This window comes from Ciconia boyciana, chromosome 27 (assembly GCF_034638445.1).
Source record: "Ciconia boyciana chromosome 27, ASM3463844v1, whole genome shotgun sequence".
Classification (NCBI taxonomy): Eukaryota; Metazoa; Chordata; class Aves; order Ciconiiformes; family Ciconiidae; genus Ciconia; species Ciconia boyciana.
Window position 1 is genome coordinate 1,053,318 of NC_132960.1, and position 22,265 is coordinate 1,075,582.

The following is a 22,265-nucleotide window of genomic DNA, read 5'->3' on the forward strand; positions in this document are numbered from 1 at the left end:
AGTTTCCCTGGGCAGCCAAGCGCACCAGCTCTCCGGCGAGGTCCCTAAACTTTCATCTTCCAAATGGGGCAGCTCCATATTTTTAACGATAATCATCGCTGTGGGGGGGTTAAATACTTGCTTGAAAACTTCTAAGAGTTACTAAGTCCTAATCCTGGGTGACTCAAAGGGCAGGGATGGGTGGGAGCCCCAGGCCGGGCTGCAGCTGCGGCACTGCTGCCATGGGAAAACAAATTCATCCGGAGCCGGGGCTGACGGTAGAGGTACGTTAACGAACATCCCGAACGTCTCTTAGCCGCAGGCAGGGCCATCCCTGCCCCACTCTGCGCTCGCACCGGTGTCAGCCCCCGGCCGGGGCAGACGGGGTGACTCAGCGGGGATCGGTGCCCGCCTCGGCGCTGGGCTGAGCGCCGGCACGCCGGCAGCACCGCGACTCGCCGTCCCGCGCCGGCCCTGCCCACCATGGCGCAACCTCCCGCCACCCCCTCGAAGCCGAAGCGAGACTTTCCGTCATCATTACGGTGCTCATCGCCACGCGCTGCGACTTCATCCCGTGAAGGGTGAGATCCCCCTGGACCGCGGTCGGGCGCGTCCAGCCATCCTTCGGGGTTTCACCGAGCCGACCCTGCAGCGGCGGAGGGGGACGAGGGGCCGGCGGGAGCCCGGCTCTCCCTTCCCCCTGCGCGGCGGGAGCCAGGCCGGTGCAGTGCGTGTGAAGGCTGCTCCATGTGCCATCCGCCCCCGGCTCATCTGCGAGCCGCCGCTGGGAGCTGGCGAAGGAGGGCAGCCACGTGCCGGGGAGCCCGACGCGAGCCAAGGGCTGGAGGGGAACAAACAAGGGAGGTTGCAGCTCCTTCCTGACGAGCGTCCTTCCCTGCCTGCCGTGACTCGGCCCAAACCTCCCGGTGTCCCCCGAAAGGCAGAGCTGCAGCTGAAAGTGGGGAGTGGGGGCTTTTGTCCCCCTAAAGAAGGAGGCGGTGAAGGGAGGGGGCTAAATCCCGGGCTACGTGCCTGGCCAAGGGTTATTTATTACCCAGATAATTAGTGCTTTGAGCGGCTCTCGCTGCCAGTCACTCTCCCTGGGGGTCAGACCCTGGGTGCTTGGGTGCTACAGGAGCCAGCGTGGCCAGCACCCCAGTTTCACCTTCATACGCCCCGGGAGGGAGCTGGATTTAAGAGGAGCTTGTGAAATATGGGGAGCACGAGCTCGCTGCCGCTGCAGCACATCCAGTGTATGCCAGCGCCCGACAAAGCAGCCCCTGCATGGCTCCCTGTGGAAGCGGGTCCCGGGGGGCTGCATGGGTGCAGGTGAGGGGTCCCGGGGCTCCATGTGGGTGCAGGCTGGAGCTCCCAGAGGGTGGTTTGCTTCAGAACAGGGACCACTGGGTCCTGTCCTGGGTAACGTTGGAGCACAAAAGCTGCCTCCGCTCTGACCGTCCCCGCTCCGGAGGGCGGCTGGGGAAGGAGCCCATGAGCACCCCAGGTTTGGTTTCCAGCCTGTGCCTGGCACCCAGAGCTCCTGTTAACCCCCCTGCAGCATGGAGATGCTTCCCCGGGCTGAGCCTTGGTTTGTCCATCTGCAAGCCAGGAATACCCAGGAACGGGGAAGTTAATGTCACCGAGGTGGTGACGGGGTGGACAGGGGATGCCGGCAGCAAGGGGGAAGCGTTCCTGCCAGCCCGACAAGCAACCCTGAGCTTTATTCATTAAATCAATCCTGTTAACATGGCAACCACTTCCATTTTAATTTGCACGGCCGCATTCCACCACGCGCTGCAATATCAAGATCTCAGGAAGATCAGAGAGGCAAAAAAAAAAAAAAAAAAAAAGAAAAAAGGAAAACAGAAGAGAAAAGAGCCGCTTCTGCCACAGCCCTGCTCCCTGGCAGACCCAGAGCCCGGCCCAGGGCAGGGTCCCAGCACGTCTGAGCCCAGCACAACCAGAACCGGGCCGGGGTGGCCGCCCTTGAGGCGGGAGAGGACGAGGGGCCGGGCAGGGGGCTGGGGACCCGGGACCACAGGGGCTGGGGCATCTCAGCTGGATACGTCCGCAGCATCCTCCTCCCTCAGGCATCCCCATCCCGCCAGGGAAGGAAACCACCCCCGTGCCAAAAAAGCGAGCAGGTCCAAGGGGGCAGCTGGGACCTCGCCCCACCCCGACACCTCCTGCCTTAGCATCTCTTCCCCCCTTTCTTCTTTTTCTCCTCGCTCTTCGCCTCCTTGGCTGCTCTCTTCTCCTCCTTCAGCTCCTTGTACCTCCACTTGGGCGGCTGCAGCAGGTTCTTGTCCCCCCTGCGCTGCCTCCATTCCCTCGAGCGGGCAGGCGGGCAGGAGGCTTTGCTCACTTTGATTTTTGGGATGGGCTCTCCGGGGAAGATGCTGTTCCCACGCCGCAGCCGCAGGGGCAGGAAGCTCAGGAGGCCACTGGCTGGCCGGCGCAGCGGCAGGAGCCGGATCTCTGACACGGCTTGGCCGTTGCAAGAGGATGCACCAGTGCTGGGGCAGGAGGTGGGTTCTGGCTTGGTGTCTGGATCTGGCACGTGCTGCCCGAGGATCTCCGGCACAGACAGCCTGCACTTGCCCACCTCGGGGGGGCTGTTGGGGCAGATGGTTTGGCAAGCAGTGGCCACAAAGGGGCTGGCGAGGGAGGTGGTCATCCTCACCATGTGGTCCATCACACCGTCCTCCTCAGGATCATGGGGGAAGTTGAAGGTGAACATGGATCGGATCTTCTCCGACAGCCTCTTGCCCCTGGATTTGGGGCTCAGGGCTTTGGCCACCAGCTCGGCCAGGGCCGGCCACTCGGGCCGGTACCGGGTGCTGAACTGCTCTGCCCGTGGGTGCCGCAGGAGGCTCTGGATCCGTACGGTCGTCTCGAAGCGGCCGGTGAAGGCTGCCCACTCCCTGGCTGTCTTCCCCTTGATGGGATCCACCGCTTGCAGGTCCGCTCCTGGAGACACCGGGATGCAAAGAGCATCACCGCAGCATCCCACCCTGTCCCACCCCAGCGTGCAGGGTGCAAGCGCAGGGCGAGCAGCAATGCCACCCCTTCCCAGAAAACCCCAGAAAGTCCCTTGGGAGACGCTCACCAGCCAGGAGCAGGGCGGCCACGCAGTCCTGCTGCCCCTGCACTGCAGCCTTCATCAGCGCCGTCAGGCCCCGGGGGTCTCGCTTGTCCACCTCGAGCGCGGGGTAGTAGTTGAGGAGGTAGTTGACGATGGTGATGTGTCCTTAACAGCCAGAGAGAAGCTGCGTTAGAGTTTCGACAGTTAACAAGTGATAACTGCTGATGCCTGTTGGAGAAAGAGTATTTAGCAACTGCGTCTCGTGAGGATAAAGACACAGAAACTTGGAGGGATCAGGACTGAAAGGGTTTGGGCTTGTTTTGTGTTGGGTTTGGCCATGCAGGGAACAGCGCTGGTGCACCAGCTGCCTCAGCAGAGAATGCAGGAGAGAGTCCAAAAAATGCAAAAAAGATCATCAATTCCAGCAAGGATAAAGTGGGAATAAAGGGTGATCCCCACTTTGAGACCCCCCTCCCTTCCCCCGTGGTTAATCAGGGCGGAGGGAGCCAGACTCTTCTGCCCTAACGAGGAAAACCACCATGACTGGAGATTTGGTCCCTACACGTGGCATTTGCCAGCTCGGACCTTGGGTGCAGGTAAATCACTGCGGCTCACACGGCTTTTCTGGAGCACGTGGGGCGGCTCTGGCTCAGCTCTGCTGCTCGATGCGACTGCTCGGGCGGGACGTGTTGCAAGACAACATTGCTGTAGGAATCTCTGGTTTTGTATCGTCTACCCAGTTTTAAAACGGTGCCAAGATAAACCATAAACTTACACGGGGAGGGTCACATCCCTCAGGACCCTTGGCTTTCCTGACGGCTTATTTTAGGGTTTTTGGAGGGGAAGCACCGGGGTCACGTCACTTCTCGAGGGGTCTCGCAGGAGCTGCCCCGTGCCGAGGCCGAGCGCGGCGCCTACCTGCCTGGGCTGCCATCATGAGGGCCGTGTTCCCGTCCTTGTCCTGCTGGTTGACATTTATGTAGGGGCACTTCTGCAGCAGGGGCACGATGTCCGCGAAGCCCTTGTAGCAGGCGACCATCAGCCCGTTCTGGAGACAGGGCAGCGCTCAGCACCGGGGCCGGCACCGCACCATCCTCCCCACCGCGGTGCTCCCCACGGCCACCCCACTTCTCCCCCCCACCCCAAACCAGACAGGCTCAGGATGGGAGGACAGACGAGGTTCTGCTCCAAGGATTGGATCAATCCCAGGAGACCCATCCCTTGTCAAAGCCGTCCCACCCAGGTCTTTCTCTCCTCCTCCACCTGCTTTAGCAACCACCATCCTTCAGGATTTGCCTGTTCCCGGGAAATCCTCTTTCTGCTCGGCAGGGTGCCCACCCAGCCACTCACCCTCCCGTTGATGTCCAGCTCCGTGGCCTCACTCCGTGTCACCCCGTGCTCCAGCCTCTCCCGCACCAGCTTGGCATCATTCCTGGTGCAGCACTGGTAGAGGCTGAGGTCTTCGGCACTGCCAGCCCCCAGGGAGAGCTCGTAGCAAGGGTAGACAGAGTCGTCGGAGAAGATGCTGCTGGTGTCCGAGGGCTCCGACTCATCCTCCTCCTCCTCCTCCTCCTCATAGTGCAGCTCCGGGTCGGAGGCATCCAGGCTGGATGTGGGGGCTGCAGCATGTTCTCCTCCACCGCAGGCATCTGTCATCCGGCCTGGCCGGGGGGAGCGAGCCCAGCTTGGCCTGGAGCCCTGCCTGGGGCTGGGAGCCTCTCCCGGGGGGACGAGGGGGCACTCCGGACCGTTCACTCCCCCCTGTGCAGACACAGAGTGTGCGTGGGAACCGTGTGGGCTCCGGCATCCCTCGCCTGCCAGGAAGCTTTGGCCAGCTCCCAGCCGCCAGCACAGCCCATGGGTCCAGTTTCCATCCTCTGCCCCGCGCAAACGCTTGCACCGAGGGCTCGGATGCTGCGAGCCCCCAGGTGGGGAGCAGCTCCCCATGGCACCGTCCCCAGCACAGAGCAGGGAAAACGGGGGGATGTCTTGGGAGTTTGAAAGGTGGATAAATGTCCCACGGTCTAGGCATTGAAACTAGGCGGGGGGGAGACTGGGAATGTCGCCGGGGCGGTAGGGATGCCAGTCGGGGCACTGAACGCAGCCAGGCCGTTGTGCCGAGCGCCAGCAGGAAGGGCACATCTCCATCCCTCCCCATGCCACACGGCTGGGGTCTGAGCCCTTCCCACGGTGCCCTCCCCACTTAACTGGTGCACATCAAAGCAGCCGCAAAGACCTTTCCTAGCAGCAGAACCAGCACAGCGTACAGAGAAGGGTTAAATCCAGCTCCTTACGACCGAGCAGCAGAAGAGCAGAGGCCGGAGCAGCTCCCGGCTCCCCGAGGAGCCCCTTAAACCACGCGACACAGAGCAACCTGCAGCCCTGGTGCAGGAGCTCTGGGCAGGGACAGACCGGCTGCAGCCTGGCAGCAGCAATTAAACCATTTTGCTTCTAAGTAGAAGCCAACCATTCATTGACTGGTACTGTGAAAGGAAGAAAGCCTTCGCAATTCCATTAAACTCTCCCACCCCCTTAGAGATCCCAAAGCAGGCTCTGGAGATGAGGGATGCTCTTCTCGCCGCACCCTGATCTTACCTGGGGCTGCTCAGACCTTCCCCGGGGGTCCCTCGTTGGCTGGGCAGCATCACAGCTCCAACCAGGAAGGAAAACTTTGCAAGAGACAGTGGAAAATCACCCCCACCCTTTGCAGTGAGAAAGAGGTTTCTGCTCTGGGTCCGAGGTGGGCTTTGGCTACCAAAGCTGTGACAACCTGCACGTTGACGTGGGCTCAGCTAGCCAAGATATCTTAATTTAAACTGTTGCTTAAAATGGCTCCATCCATCAGGATCAGGGCTGCTTGGGCAGGATTTAGCATCTTTAGCTGAGGAGCTGCTGGGAGTCCAGGGCTGTATTTTTATACCTGTCTCACCTCGGTAAGATGCTGCTGCCTGAGCAACCCCCACCAGCTCAACTGAACCCTCCCAAAGCCCCTTCCAGCTCCCTTTATATGCAGGTGAATTTGCTGATCGGATAAACCTGGGGAACCGCTGCTTCGGCCAAGAGCACAGGGACCCGTAACTGTGCAGGAGGATTGAACAAACCCTGCGGTCCCCCGTCAGAGGTGCTGGGGAGCCTCCAGCCCACCTCCTCCTCCGGGCATCGCGATGCCAAAGCCCCCAGGGCACCGGCGAGCTCAGGGCAGCCTTAGCCGAGGAGCTGCAAAAAATGGTTTCCTGAATTCCACGTGAAACCTGACTGCTCCCTTATCTTCATCTTTACAGGGTTTTTTTGGTTGGTTGCTTTTTACGTTTTCCAAGGTACAGGGGCCAGCTGGCCTGTGGGATCTGGGAAAGGGCACTTTTAGTCCCCGGATCAGCTATTTGCATGGCAAAAAGGCCTGAGTTTTGTCCCAGAGCAGATCGTGGGAGGCCACGTTCTCCATTTAAAGCAACCATTAAGGCAGAGTCCCAAAGGTCACTTTGCTTGCATCCTTAAACATGAAAATACGGAGCAGATGAAGGATCCCAGCTGTTTCCTCTGTGCTGGGCGCATCCTGCCGGGAAGCGCGAGGATCCTGATGCCGAACATCAGGATCCCGGTGCCAAACATGAGGATCCCGATGCTGAACGCTGGCGGAGCTGGAGCCGGGCTCTGCGCCTGCAGTGTCCTCCCAACCCTGGTGCGACCCCAGCCGTGTCCATCCCCACCAGGGGCCAGGACCTGGTCTGAGGCCTTTGGCACCGCGGGTAGCCGGGCTGCCAGCCCCCTCCGAGCTGCTCTGCCTGGGAAAGCCCCCAAAGGCGGTGAATGCCGCGGGGGTGCCGGATCCCCTGTTGCAGCACCAAGAACCAACCCTTGCCCCTCGCTTCGGGGCTGAGCCCTCTGCTCCCGCCGCATTAGCGGGATGGGTGGCAGGCACGGTGTCACCCCGGTGTGACACGTCCTGCCCCGTAGCCACCCTCCCGTGCTGCCTTAGCTCGGGAGAGGACCAGGAGCAGATTTAGGGCTTAGGGAGTTATCCGGGGAGCTCCGTGCCCTAATCTGCCGCCTGCCGCAAGCAAGAGGCTCTGAGCCGGTTGCGTAAGGATGAGGTCCGGGGTGCCACGGGCTCAGCCCGCCCGTCCTCGCCCCTTTGCCGGTGCCTTCGGTGGGGACGGGGCTTGCCCCCAGCACGGTGCGGTCCCGCACGCTGCACCGCAGCCCTGGGGCTGCCGGGCCAGGGAGGGGACGGGGGGGTGGCAGCGGGGGACATCATTTCTCGCAGAGCCCTTTGCTGCTGGCGGGGCTTTGCAAAGCCTCCGGCTGCCACAAGGGGATGCCGGAGCCCGCGGGAGGAGGCTGCGGCCCGGCCGGCCCCGGCCGCTCCCCCGGGCAGGGCCGCGCTGGGGCGGGCGGGCGGCCCCGGGCCCCGGGCCCCGGCCGCGTCGCGGGTGGCTGCCCCGGCACAGCCGTGTCCTCCCGCCGGGCTGGGCCGACTCGTGTGGCTCCTTAGAGGGCAGCGGGCAGGCCGGGTTTAGGTCTTAAATATATTTTTAAGTTATTATTATTATTTATTTTTAAAGAAGTTTGTACATAGACGTCGTGGCATCTTCCCAGCCATCACAGCGTCCTCCCAGATGTCATAGCATCTCCCCAGAGGTGGTGGCATCCTCACAGACGCCGTAGAGTCCTCCCAGATCTCATAGCGTCCTCCCAGATGTGATGGCATCCTCCCAGATGGGATGGCATCCTCCTAGGTGTCATAGCGTCCTGCCACATGTCATAGCGTCCTCCCAGACGTCATAGCATCCTCCCAGACGTCATAGCATCCTCCCAGATGTGATGGCATCCTCCCAGACATTATAGCGTCCTCCCAGATCTTGCAGCATCTTCCCAGATGTGATGGCATCCTCCCAGATGTCATAGCATCCTCCCAGACGTGATGGCATCCTCTCAGGCTTCATTGTACATACCAGAGCCTCACTGCCTGGGAATGTCTTCCTTAAGGACATCCTGGACAGAGGGAGGGAGGGAAGCGCAGCTTAGAGATGAATAACCCAGCTGACACGTGGAAACGGTGGCGGGGAGAAGGACGCCCCTGCCCAGAGCACCGGAGCCAGCTGCTTCGCCGTGGGAACGCGCCGCTGCGAGCGGCTCCTCCGGCGGCAGAGCATCGCCCGCTCTCCCGGTGAACCCAAAGACACTAAATCACAGCTGACGCTCAGGAACATCCACGCAGGTGGGGGGGCCGGGAAGGGGCTGGAGGACAGCCCTGATCTTTCACCCCTTGCCCAGGGTCCGGCTGGGAGCACCGAGCCCGGTGGTCTGGCCCAGGTCACTCATCCCTCACTGCCTGGTCATCTCCATCACAAAACCAGGGTGCCATAACTCAGCATGGAAGGGAAGTGGAGGGCGTTGATTTAAACCCGTGGATGGGCTCTCCTAACCCTGGCCCTCCTCGCCGCGGTCAGGGCCGGGTCACGGCCGAGTGCAGCTCCTGCCCCGTGCGCAGGAGAGGGCTGCGGGGACACGGTAACCAGCTTCGCTGCACGGCCGCATCCAGCCCTGCCGCCTCCGCACTTGGGTGATGCCCGGGGAAGGAGCGAAGCGGCAGGGAAAGGGCCGGGTGCTGCCGTGGCCGTCTGTGGGAGGGTGAGGAGGTGTCTGGTGTGTCACAGCCCTGCTCCCAACCCGCTCGTAAATCAGTGGCGGGTGTCACCGTACGAGATGACAAGGCCAACCCTTCGCAGAGGGCCGGCAGCCGGTGCAAACCTGGGGTCAAGCCATGATTTACATCACCGCGGCTGTGCGAGAGCAGCGGTTGTGCCAGCAGGCGGCTGTTACCAGTGCGGTTCCCGCACATGCAGCAAAACCTGGTGCGAGCAGGAGTTTGCTGGGGCTTGGCAGGAGCAGCAGCAGGGTTTGCACGTGAAGCGTGAGCCGAGGGTTTCTAAACCGTGGTGCAAAATCCCACCTTCTCCCTTTCCCAGCGGTTGCGTGGCCGGAGACCAAACCATCCGCCTTCACCGCTGCCTGCATCCCTTGTCCTTATCCAAAACACCGCGGAGGGGGGATTGCCTCCTGCGGCGGGTCCTGCCGTGCCGAGGAATGTCACCCCCTGCCACCAGCGAGGACAAAGCAGTCCGTGCATCCGTCACACTCTGCTGACCACCTTGGGGAGCCGCTGCCCGTGGGGCTTGGGGCGGTGGGACAATAACCCCTTGTCTTGTGCCTGCCTGACACCATGCCAGGACATCCCCGGAGGTGACACACGTTGAGTGGGGAAGCAGCACGCCTGCCCGCTCCAGCACGTGCTCGAAACCAGGGGATTTCACTGGGATTTACCTTGAATACACGTTAAGACCATAAACCGCCTCGTCCGAGGCTGCAGGCAGGCACTCTGCAGGGATGTTATCTCCTGCCTCCCGGTCCAAAGCAAGCAGGCAGCGTATGGCATGCAGGCTAACAAGGGTTGCAGGGCAAAGTTACCTTTGGCAGTAAAAAAATACAAAATAAAATGGAAATCTGGATTTTCTTCCCTTATTTTACACAGAGTTTCACAAATTCAGTGCAGGCAGAGGGGATCCAGTCCTGGCCCAGCCCGGCTTCACTGCCTGAAAAGGCAATTAAGGACTTGGGCGCGTTTGTTAAAAGCGATTTCTTTCTCATTTCTACTCCCATAACAGCAGCATCAGGTCAAAGGGTTTTTACACAGCTTTTGCATTATGGTTCTGCCATTTGCCTCTTTTCTTTGGAGTCCAGCTTGAGGCCAGCACGACTAACAGCCCCGAGCCCCAACCCGAGAAGAGCTGCTGGATCGAGGGTGTCCGCGGGGAGCAGTGTGCAGGATTGGGCCCTGCGGACCAGGTTATTAAACCAGCCCCGCGTGCAGCCGGGCACGGCTCCTCGGCGCTGCCGGTCACCGGTCGGCAAAGCCCGAGCGAGTGTCTGGGCGCAGGAGCTGGCAAGATGCTTCGGCAACCACTGCGGCTCCCCGAAACTGCAGCCGAGGCTCCGGCCGCTCCAATTCCCACCCTGCCACCGTCCTTTTTAATTTAGGACCTTGGGGTTAAAAAAAATAAATAAATGCCAAGAGAGAAGCTTTTCTGATTAAATTACAGCTGGCCAGCAACAGAGCCGGAGATCAATTTCAATTTCTCCCTTTTTTTTTGGGGGGGGGGGGGGGAACGGCACAGAAGAAGGGGGAGAAAATCAGACTTGCTAATTCCCCAGCTATAATTATACCTAAAGAGAAACGGTGCCGCACGAGGTCCCTGGTGTGCGAGGAGTAATTTAGGGTTGCTTTGCGAGGCCTCTATGAAATTTGGAAGGAGAGGGGCTCCCCCCGCCCCTGGTAATTGTATTTCTGGTGCCGCAGATGGTGCTGGCTCCGGATACTTGCTATAAAGAAGATGGATCGCGGCACGCGGAGGGAGGCGAGGTGACGGCATCGCTCTCTCGCCTTCCTGATGAGCATTATCCATCAGGCCCTTTACAAGGCAGCGGGAGCCGGGACAATAAGGAATTGCCCGGCAGGTAAAGGCCACCACGTCCAGTGTCCCTGTCCCCAGCCAGTGTCCCTGCCTCCGCTCGGGTTTATTTCCAGCCCATCTTCTCGGTTGTTGCCGTATCCCTCGGCCTTCCCAAAGCTCCATAAAAAAGGGTCTGGGACTTCTGTAAGGGTGATGTAGCAGCGTGGTGGCTGCGCGGTCACACGTGTCTCTGTGCAGGAGCGGAGATGCCCAGTATTCGCCCGATATTCAGGATATCTCTTGAAACCATGATCTTGGAAGACCCTTCAGGTCACGGGTGTCTGGAAGGGGGCTGAGGAAGAGCCTGGCCATCAGGGCTGCAAAGAAAAGCCTGGAAATGAGCCTGAGTGCAGCAGTGAAGGTCCCATGGGCTGGTGGTGACCATGAACGAAGTAATTGATTTTTTTTTAATGCTTGTGGCAGGGAAAACGGCTGTGTCATTTGCAGGTATTTCCCCATATTTACAAAACGTTGTTTCTTGAGCAGCTGTCTGGATATCTCCTAGCAGCACGAGTGTGCACAGCCATGCTCGCACACCCATCCTCTTCCTCACGCCGGGTCCCTCCCTGCCAAACACAGTTGCTGCTGCTCGAGAGGGGTTTTTCAGCGGCTCCGTGTGATCCTCGGCCGGGGGAAAAGCAGCTCCTGGGGCTGAGAAAAAAAAAACAACTCAAAAAATCCCCCACCTTCAAGGTGCTTAACCCAGCCATGCCGAGGTCTCCTGCTTTTGGAGCCCGAGGAGAAACAGGGGCCAGAGGAAACCTAATAACTGCCCTGGGGCGGCCGAGCATGGAGAGCTAAAAGAGGAGCCGGGTCCCTGGCTATGTAAATAAATGTCAAGTTATCTGATCACGCAGGCAATAAATAGAAACAGGAGAGCACGGCGATGGGAGCTGCATCCGCCCGGAGCGTCACTGCGTGGACGGGAAGGGTGGGATGCCCTGAGCCCAGGGAAGGGACGCGCAGGAGGGACCGGGGATGGAGCCGGGTTTGGTGATTTACAAGATGTGACAAGGCCGGCTGAAAATGATGGATAGGAGGTGGGTAATGCCGCTCCCCAGCTGGGCTCCGCTGGTGTTAGCGGAGGGGAGAGGACGTCCCCAGCTATTTATCATCTTTCCCCAGGCCCCTCTAGGACGCTGAACACCCAGTGTCCAGCACACGCTGGGTGGGTTAACCCTTTCCGAGGATGCCTGGGGGTAAGTCTCTGCCGCCTGTATCCTGCTGCAGCAGGAGGATGTGGTTTTGCTCAGGTTCTCTCTTTCTGCCCCAAAGCACCCGCAGATGGGTGGGATGCTGCTGCTCTGGAAGAAGCAGGCAGGGACTGGGTGGGCTGCTTCCCGGATGGAAAACAGAGTCTTTCCCTTTTTCCAGGTTTTTTTTTTTTTTTTGGTGCCTGGGGTGCAGTGGGGGGAGCGCCTGCGGGCAGGCAGGGTGGGCGGCACTGGGCAGGCTGAGATCGGCAGCTCATCACAGTAGTGAGGGCGATGAGCCCCAGCGTCGCCTGCGCGGGGAGGGCAGGCAATGGGGGGGAGCAGAAAACTGCGAACGGCAGCTGGAGCCACAGGGATCCCCCCTGGACCTCAGGCGTTGCCGGTCCCTCCCGCAGCTCCTCGGCCAGCGCTGCCTTATTAGATTTGGCAAAATATTACGAGAGTGTTTGGAAGGTTAATTAACACAAGGCACTGCAGCATGGGAACCCGGCGACGCCGATGGGTTAGCCCTCGGCCAGCCGAGTTCAGGCTGTCGAGCTGAAATAAAACCTGCCCCAGCACGATGCGCCCAGGACCACCCGGTGCCTTTTTACAGCTCTCGGTCTCCTCTGCGCAGGATTCGCCCTGGCACCATCCAGTCCTTCCCGCTGCTGACCCTGCAGTGGCAGAGCATGCGACCCTCAGCGCATCCCTGATGCGATGCTTCCCGGTTATCCCGACCCTATAGGTACCAGGCATATACAGGGGAACTGCTTCATCAGTGGGGAAACTGAGGAATGAAGCTGCGAGGGGAGCCGGCTGCGTTGCGCGGGGAGCTGGGCTGGGGCTCTCTCGTACTCAGCAGACGCCGCTGCTCAGCAGCAAGAAGCCGCCTCGTCCCCTGCCTGGGTGCTGCTCCTCATCCCGCATGAGCCCCAAGGATGAGATAAACCCAGAAACAGCTCCTCATGGTGCACTCTGGGCAGCGCAAAGGTTTTTTCTTTCAACGTAAACTGCATTTAGACAAAAATCCTGGGCCTGGCAGCTTGGCGGTGGCAGGACCTCCTTCAGTACCACCGTGCGGGAGCAGCTGTGCTGGGGGGTGCTGGGTGCCGTCCCCAGCCCGGGGACGGAGGAAGCGAGGGGCAACCAAAGCTGAACTGGAGCCGAGGTGCCGTTTGGGGCTGCGATACGGAATAGCCATGGCTGTTTCTGCCCTCCCGCCTCCCCTGCAAGCCCCCCGTGCGTTGGGGTGCAGCCGCACAGCCGGTAACCCGACGCTCCCATTCCTGTCATGTTTTACATGGCCGGGCATGTGGTTATATTTTGTTTTGCCAACCTTTGCTTTCCCCAAAGGAGGGAATGAAAGGGCCAGTGTGCCGCCAATTTATTGTGCCTCCCGAGAGCCCCATGGCTGCCGAAAAAGCAGATGCCTTCTGCTTAATCTGGCCTGTTGCTATGTAAACCTCCTTCCCGCTTTGATGTCCCCTATAAATACTCCATGTGTTTCCAATAAACTGGCATTTTTATCACTGGAGCTGTTAAAGGCAGATCTGTGTCAGATTTGTCCCTGGGCTCGGCCGGGGGTTCGCTGGGGATAACCTCCCTGCCCTTGTAAAGGGGCTCATTGTATCGGGGAACGGGGGTCCGGGGCTGGGAGGGGACGTGGCCGCTGCAGCGACGGCACCCCTCTCGGGTCCGGCACGATGCTCCCAGGGGAATGGGGCGCTGCCCGGATGCTGATCCCGCATCCGCTGGAGCCGAACCCTGTGCTGGGACCACCGTGGCCCCGGGGACCCCCAAGGCTTTGCCTGCCCGACCGAGGCTCCCCCTCACAGCCTGGCCTCTCCAGAAGTGCCGCTCGCCCACCTTTCTTTTCAGCGTTTCTTGCAGGCAAGCAGGAAGCCTGGGCTCCTTGGGGGTGATCTCAGGCATCTCTTTTTTTTTTTACCCCCAGCCCCTAATTTTGTAGCTTAAGCGATGCGAAGGCCAAAGGGTGGGCAGGGAATGCAACCCAGCGTCCTTCCATGCGGAGCAGCCCAGAAGCAAGGACCTCCCTTCTTTTTGTTAATATTATTTCACTGAGGTGTTAGGATGAGACCCACCTCACCTGCTCACAAACACCTTCTAAATCTCCCCGTAGTTCCCCTCTGCCATTTCCCTGATGTAAATCTCTCTGATTATCATTGTTGCCCAAGGATGGAGCACAAACCCCCCCGGCTCGGGGCACCGCCTCCGTCATGTTCACGGGTCAGTCCCCGTCCCCTGCAGCGGGTGCTGCTGCTGGCGGTGATGCTGGCAGCACGCGAGGATTTGGGGTGCTCAGCCCTGACGGGGGGGTCCCTGGGGGAGCTGGGTTGTGGCTGGAGCATCAGCCCTGCTCCTCTCTGCAGGAGGAGATGGCCTGGGGTGTCTGCAGAGGGGTGAGTAAGTCCCCGCATCCTGGGACGTTTGGGGACGAGGTCTGCGTGTGGTCTGGTGCGTTAACAAGGACGCTCGTGGGACAGAGCCGAGATGGACGTGTGCGGTATTTCTGAAGGGTGTTGGATACAGGCAAGGTTACTGTGGGTCTGGGTCTTCCCAAAAGCTCTGTGTGTTGGGGGTGAGCATCACCGTACGTTGTCGCTGTGCAAAATTCACCCTAAGAGACCCCGGTGGGGCAGGGGGCTCCGTTTTAAACCTTTCCAGCCTCGGACGCTCCTGCAGGGACGGGGCTCACGCTGCAGCTGCCTGCGGGATGGCAGCTCCGTCTCATCCCCCCAGAGCTGCAGCATCCTTCTCCCGCCACTGCGTCCTCCCCAGGGGCTCCTGCCCCTTCCACCGCCCCGAGACGAAGGGCTGGTTGTGCTCCCGCAGCTCCAGCATCTCCATCCCCATGCCACACCGCACACAGAGCGCGCCTGGGTGGACCGTGCTCTTAGGCACAACCGGCACGAAGCTGAGCTCCCCATCAAAGTCCAGTGGCAACTGGGTTACCAGCCGTGGGGCTGGGCAACCAACGCCTCTGCCGCGTTGGGAAAAGGGGGGAGGGTTGTTGTGAGGGTTTTTTAAATCCCTGTTTTGGCCTGAAATGTGTTGTCAGAAGCCTGGCTGATATATGCTGCAAAAAAAGGGGTCGGCAGTGCCGGTATTCTTTATTTTGACAGGGCAATGAAAGTGTTATGTAGTCGTGACGCCTCCCTGCTGCTCCACCCCCCTTGGCTTTTATCAACCTGAAAGAGCCCAGGATCCTATTTATAACCTAACCTGAATTGTGCAATGTATGGGGAAGGGGCCACAAAGAGCAGTGATTTATGAAGGCGGAAAAAACAATGCAGACCCTCCACGCTCTCCCCCGGTCCGGAGGGGAGACCCCTTCGCCCAGCCCCAGCACCACGGGGATGAACCCGGGGGGGGGTTGAAATGCCCCTGCTTGGTTTGCACAAGGTGAAAGCAGCCCCTGTGCTTGCTTTTGGGTTTGAGATGGGAAGCCAGAGCTTCCCGGGGGCCTGATTCCCCCGCTCCGGGCACTATAGCTGCTATATGGACTGAGCGATCTGCCCTGTCCTGTTAGGCTTTGCAGCCTTCACGGGTGGGTTGTGTTGAACGTCCCGAGGGTGTTTGTACCCCAGGTTACCTCCTGGTGCTCTTCTGCAATGCCTCTCACCTCGAGACGTCCACAAGCGTCTTTCTAAAATCATTTAATAGGTTTTAAATTAATTACTTTGATAAAAAGTGCTTTCTGCTCGCACGTCAGGAGCGCTGACAGATTGCAAAGCCCCTCGTTACGGCGCGGGGGGAAGGGGAGGGATGACAGCGAAGCTTGTCTCTCCAAGGTCAAACCACTTCCATTCCTCACCCTTGCCGTTCTAATAACGTTGTCAATGAGCGCCGGCATCGGCAGCTTCGGGGGGAAAGGGAACCTGCCGTCAAGCTCGGCTCCATGCACAGGCGTGCGTGGACATTCACGGCATGGGGATGGGTTTGGGGTGGCTGGGTGCTTCCCTGGGCCTGGTTAAATGCCTGATACCCGCTGTCATCCATGGCAATTAAGCTTTTTGATATCTTTTTAGGGGTGTGAGTAGTTGAGAGGAGAGCGTCCGGGCTGTCCCTTGCTGCGCCGGGTCTGCGGGGCTTCCCTGTGCCGCCTGCCCTCCCGTACCCCAGCGCTCTGTTCGCATTTCCCCTTTTTCCCCCTTTTTCCAATAGAAACCGGGGAGCAGCCAGGGCAGGGGTGGTGACGCTGGTGCCATCGCTGGGCCTCTTGCCCCTTGTACGTATATCAGGTTATTGCTGATGACATCTGAATTTGGCATTTGGAATACCTCCCTTCTGAGTTGTGACACGTTGATGGTTGAAGCAACCCAGCAGGGTTTTGACTTTCCCTGCCTAATTACTGCCAGATTGCTCGGCCCCGTCCCCGCGTCCCCAGGGACGCGGCTGCACGCGTGGGGACCCGCGCAGGGGCAGCCTGGGCTGCCCAGGCTCTCCTGGGCTTGGGAAAACTCACCCTCATCCCAGCTTCACCACGACCAGGCTCTGCTGAGAACGATGCAGCACCAGAATTAATTTATTAGCGATTTCCAGTGCAGAAGTGTCTGGACGTTGAGCTGGGCTGTACTGAGCGCTTCATTAAGGATGTTCTACCTGCTGGTGGGGATTTCCTCCATCTCCCCGTCTCTGGACCATCAGCCGGGGGTCGATGTGTTGGGTACCACCGTCCACTGGTGTCGGTCCATGAGGTCTCTGCTCCCAGCTCAACCCCCGTGCTGCAGTTTCACGCTGAAGAGCTTAACGAGGGTGTTTCTTCTATCTTAACTAATTTATTCTCGTATACATTGAGGTCAGCCAGGGTGCAGGGCACTGCAACCAGAGTGAGAAAAGCTCTTGACAACGGAGATCTTGCTCTGCTTTCCATCAAGCGTCAGCCCCACTGCCATCAGCATTTCCCTTTGGTGTCGGGGCCAAGCCGCCGGCTGGGGATGCGGCACCTCCCTGCCGCTGGCGTGGATTCACCGGGGAATGATGCTGGGGACCAGCTGCCTGTGTGTGCCACGGCCACGTTATGGTGAGGTTTGGTCTTGTTCGTCCGAGCAGAGCCACGGGAGCGGGCAGAACACGGCTCTGCGCGCCTGTCCGGTGCCACGTCCGCTTGAGGTGCCGGCTCCTGGGCTGCGGTGAGCCACGGCACCGGCAGGACTGCCCGGAGCAGGGGGGGGAAATAATAGTAAAGAGATTTTTAGGAGGCAGCTGCTTGCAGGGGCTTGTTGTGGAAAAAGCAGATCCAGGTGCTGCACTCAACCAAGCATGCAAAATAGCAAAGGGGAAGGGAGAGAGCTGCTGCGCGCGCTGCGGCCGCCCGGCTTTTACTGTGCAGGGGCGACCACGAAGTTCATCTTCTGTCCCCAGACACTGGGGACAGGAGGAGTCACTGGAGAGGCAGGATGCGGCTGGCTGGCTGGGAGACTCTGGGGATGCGAGGAAGTGATGGAGCTGCTGGGGCCTGACTGCTCCGTGCCGGCCGAGCCGCCCCGGCACGTTCCTTCCTCCTCCTTCGCACATTTGTATGAACGGGCTTTTGACCCCACTCGCCCTCGTTGCCCTGCGGAGGGGAGAGAGGCTTGAGGTCCTGCATCTGCCTCCTGAAATACACCCACTGCTGTTCCCGCCACCTGGAGCAGACCTGCGGCTTCTCCTCCCTCTGACCCCTTTGGGTTGAGGAGCTGGTGTCAAACTGTACTGGGTGGTAAATGCTGCCGTCCCGGGTGTCGGACCAGTGATCGCCTCCTCAGCCCTCTTCTGCCTCCACCACAGTCTCAACTCAGAAGAAAAGCTTCATCTTGCTGAGTTCATGAGCAAGAAGGACCAAATCCGGACTTGCATAAGCCTGGAAATATCCATACGATTGGTGCTTTGTCCTGAATTCAAGCAACATTGGGACTGCTATAAATCCACCCTAGACCCATGGCTTTCTTCTTCCAAAACTGGACCAATTTTAGGGCACAGAGACGCGGAGTCTTCAGATTTAGGACTTTCTTCACCAAAATACTGTTCTTCTTTCCTGGTTTCTGGAGGGCAGTAAGCACATCCACCATGTGTTTGAAGGCCTGCTACCTAACCGAAAGTCTTGCAGAAAGTCAAGAGGTTCCTCAATGGAGACATTCAAAATCTCTGTAACAACACCCGCCCAGAGTTCATGTTTCATTGCGCGTTGATTTATCATCCCTTGAGTTAATTATTGACCTTAGCGTTGCCTTGGTCAATATTTACCTCCCCAGGTCAATAAATCTTGACGTTCACCTCAACAGAAGTCAATATCTCCTTAGTGTTTATCTATTCCTTCTGTTGCTAATTTTGCTGAAAGCTTTTATTTATTCTTATAAAGCGTGCTCGCTTGGCGCAAGGCCCGCTTGGAGAGGAGCAACCTTTGTTTATCCACTACGGACAAAGCCTTTGCTTCTCTACGATGGCTCATGTGGGACATGATGGACACAAACCGTGGGTGGCATCACTCCAGCCGAGGCAGGACACTGCTTTCTTTCATCCAGCTGATGAGATCCGGCCAATTTTCAATCATCAGCGATGCTGAATTTTATGATGGGGCTGACTGCTTTGCTGGGACCACAGCCTGGCTGCTGAGAAGGCCACGTGTTCCTGCCAGCCAGGCTTGGAGCTGGTCAAATATTGGGGCAGGAGGAAGAAGAATCACAGCTTATCCTCAAATATTTATGGAAAGAGAGGGGACATCATCCCTGCTGTGCTACCTGGTCCTTGAGCTTCACAGGCAGCTTGTGGGTGCCGTTCTCATGACCCCGCTCCTAATGGAGGAGACCTGTCCGTGATAGGGATGGACGAGGGAGTTGTGATTTTAAAGATGCTGTTTCCGTGGCCTGAATAATCCTTTCCTCTGAGTACAGCAGCACTGGGGTCTAAATCGTTCCTCACTCCTGTCTGCAGAGGCAGGAGCACCCCATCGTGCCCTCTGCCTTGGCCACCGCGGGTGTCCAAGGGTCCTCCCAGGTGATGCCTCTGCCCTGAGAGCCTGCCTTCCCTTCTTTCCATTAAATGGAATTAGATTAATTGCTGACGTGTCTATATGGCCCTGTCCCCTCTCCTTTTGATTACGCCCATGACAAAGATTAATTGGAGGCTGTGGGTGTGGGGAGGGTGCGAGAAGCACTTTCAATGTGGATATGAGTGGGTTACGTACAGTGCCGGGAGCCTGAACGCCTCCTGTGTGCTCTGGCTGTGCCGTGGCCGAGCATCCTGGCCACCGTCAGCAGAAAAGCCCCGAAACCCATGGAGGCACAAGACATAACCCGTAGCTCCTGGGAATCCTTCTCCCCCCAGACACCGACACAGGTGGGCACAGCCACTCTCCGGCCGATGCTTGTCCACGGCGGTGCCGCGTGGGCAGCCCTGGCCCTTTGGTTCGGAAGCAGAACCGCCTCCCCATCACCTTTTGCACCGATTTTCTGCCAGCACAGCCCAAATCCCAGCCCTCTTTTAGCCAGAGCAGGTACGGAGGAGGACCCTGGCCAGGATGAGATTCCTCTTTCTCCAATAGCGCTGAGCAGTGGTAGGGATGGGAGCGGCGTCTTCCCATCTCGAGGGCTGGTGGTGGGACATCTTGGCTGGAGATGGCCGCTGCCTCCCAGCAGCACAGGGCTGAGGACACGCGGTTTCATGGATTCCCTCTCTTACCCCTAACGCCATCTACAGAGTCTGGGCTCCTGGGTCTGGGGCAAGCTCTGATAAATGCTGGATTCTGTAGCATTGGATACGGCCAGAGATTTTGTCTTACAATCATCCGATTTGGGAATAAATCTCTGCTCCGTGCCTCTCATCGCATGTCCCCTTGCCCACCAGGACCCCCTGACATAATCCCTAATCTCTCTCCCCCTGTGAGGAGGAGAGGGGAATAACCTCCATCTCTGTGCTCCTGCCTCGAACTTTTAATATTTTAATTGAGTGAATTGACCTGGAGTAGTCTATTGAACTCTGCCTGACCTTTTAAATAACAGGTCAAGGATTTAGCTTTGCAGCGCTGACCTCTTCCCTTATCTGCTAATACTGCTCCTCTCTCAATTAGCTGCCGTCCTCCCGACCCGGCGAAGTTGGGACCACTTCGCAGGCGTCAGCGTGGCATCCTCCACGCACGAGTGGGTAACGCCGCGCAGCGCCCGCCTCCATGGCTCTGAAACGGAGATCATCGATGCTCCCTTGGGGTCTGCTGTCCCTGTCCTACAGCATCCTTCTTCAGGGACAGGCCTCCGGGCAGGGATGGCCACCAGCGCGCCAGCACCCAAAGAAAGCTTCGTCTTTGTCTTCTATTGATCGGGAGAACAGAGGCATGGCAGATGGAAAAGCAAAGATGAAGCTGCTGTGAGGGTCCTGTAGCAGCTCCAGCCTCATCAGCCACGTTGAGGAGACTGCAAAGGCACTTTCCTCATTTCCCCGGACGTTATAGGTCATCAGGAGGAACAGCTTGAGATCCCACCTGCCCTGGGGAACCGAGGGAGCTGACCCCTTCGGACCAGCTCGAGCTGCTGCTGTGGCCCAGCCAGAAGGTCCTTCCCCAGGACAACAGTGGAAAACGCTTACTAGGAGAGTCGTGCCATGCTGAGGGTTGCAAAAGAGATTTTTTGGCGTTGCAGCAGACCTGGGACACGGGACCCTCCACAATCACATCAGCTCGAGCAAGAGGTCCCATGTCATGAGCTAAAACAGCCTCTGCAGGTCCCTCGTGCTCCGCACGCCTGGGCAGCTCTCTCCTGTGTCCAGAAGACGGACTCACGTCCAGATGAACCATTGCGGGGGTTAAACCTCTCCATATGGCCCCTTGTTAGAGGTAGAAGCCCCTTCCTCGGGCAGTGGCCAGCCGTGGCCGTGCCACCCTCTCCCATCCAACGCAGCTGGCTTGTCCATCTGCTCGGCGAGGCGGCCGGTGCCTTCATGGGGAGCATCATTTAACTTTTATGGGGATCCGAGGGGGCCAGGGAACAAATGCAAAGATTTGTAAACCCATAAAACTCTGCCCGGTCCAATTTTATCTCTGCGAGAGCCCGGTTTGGAGAGCAGCCCTGGGTTGCCCAGCCCTGTTAAATTAGCACTGGGCTCTGCATTCCAGAGTATAAATATCTGCCATTGTAGTGCTGAGGAATGCAAGCGCGTTGGAGTCTAAAATTAAAGAGCTGGGACGAAGGCATCTCGGGTTACCAGAAACAAGACTCCATTGTGCTCCCGTTGGGGCTTCGCCTTGGTGCAGGGAAGTGGACTGTGAGTGTTTAGAAACCGCCTGGGTTAAACGCAAGGGGCAAACGAGCCTTTAATTACAAAATTTTGATACATATCTTAAGTCGAAACCCCCCCGACCGCTGCTCTGGAGAGCAGGGTGCCCCACCAGGCACTGGGTACAACGCGCAGAGGATGCTCCGGAGTTTTGCAGCATTTTCCAGGGGCTTTTCTATCACCCGTGTGGGATGCTCTGGTGTCCTGTCCCCTTCTCCTGCCTCAGCTCTCCGTATCTTTAAGCACATGCTTAAATGAAGCCCCTCTGAGACTCAGTGTTAACTCACACCCTCTCCCCACGCCACAGGGAATGTGCTGCGAGCCCCCAGCCCTGCGCTCGGCCCCGTCCGCGCCCACCCTGAAACGCAGCCGTTCCTCACGTTGCTCCGCTCTCTTTAACACGCAGAGCCAGAGATGCTCGGCTGATGTTTACTGGCAATGAGGCCACTTGCGCAGAGGAATTTCTGGCCCCCGGAAAAAACTAGTGCAGGGGAAATTAGTGTCTTTTTTTTTTTTTTTTTTTTTAACCGATACTCTATATTCTGCAAAGGAGTGGAAAATGGGTCAGGGTGGGATTGTGCTGACGTTGCACGGGGGATGCACAGCTGCCGTTTGACCTGCCGGCGTTCCCCGTGCTATGGCAGTCCTGAGGGAAGCCCCGTCCTGGCGAGTCCTGCCCGGCAGCCACGCAGAACCGAATCCTTCAGGAGAAACTCTCCCTGTTTCTCACTTCAGATGCAAATGCCTCGTTGGCTGAAAATAAGGAACAGGGTTAGAAAGAAGACAGGAATCAGACGGATGAAAGGAGCAGAAAAAGTCAGATTTGCTTATTATTTGCTGGTTTGCCCCCCTATTTTTGGTTAGGGTGCAGTTCTTCAGAAGGTGGGGGTGATTCTGAGCGTTGCTTCTCTGTGCCTGGTGCAGCCTTGTTGCATCTTGGTTTTGCACTCCCAGTTCCTACTTCCAAGCACCCAATACTGCCAGAGCAGCGGCCGCGAAACATGCAGCTCATGGGGATGCTGGAAGCGGTCCTGGGATGTAGCAAGCTGCAGGGAGAGCCGCGATTTTCCCTGCCTTTGATGAGGGTTTCATGTCACATCTTGCCCCGAAACTCTGGAGGTTGTTGGCAGCGTGGATGGGGGCTGCCACGGCCACGGGGATGCTGGATCCCCCTTTGCAGAGGGTCCAGCTGCCTCCTTTTAATCCCACCCCGCGAGCGTGGGCTTT

At 58.6% G+C, this 22,265-nt stretch overlaps 1 protein-coding gene across 1 annotated transcript; it reads right to left on the reverse strand.

Annotated features, from left to right (window-relative positions):
- Positions 1-2,170: 2,170 nt before the first annotated feature.
- Positions 2,171-4,720, reverse strand: ANKRD33 (ankyrin repeat domain 33). The gene is made up of 4 exons (XM_072847080.1): positions 4,415-4,720; positions 3,983-4,112; positions 3,089-3,229; positions 2,171-2,949 (listed from the first exon to the last, which is right to left on the reverse strand). Exons 1-4 carry the CDS (start codon positions 4,718-4,720, stop codon positions 2,171-2,173), a joined length of 1,356 nt encoding a protein of 451 aa, XP_072703181.1.
- Between the last annotated feature and the right edge of the window lie 17,545 nt (positions 4,721-22,265).

Coding starts and splice junctions, on each gene's coding strand:
- ANKRD33 (XM_072847080.1), bottom strand. CDS start 4,720: ATGACAGATGCCTGCGGTGGAGGAGAACATGCTGCAGCCCCCACATCC. Junction 4,113..4,414: donor AGCTGGACATCAACGGGAGG/GTGAGTGGCTGG, acceptor CCCTGTCTCCAG/AACGGGCTGATGGTCGCCTG. Junction 3,230..3,982: donor CATGATGGCAGCCCAGGCAG/GTAGGCGCCGCG, acceptor CTGGCTGTTAAG/GACACATCACCATCGTCAAC.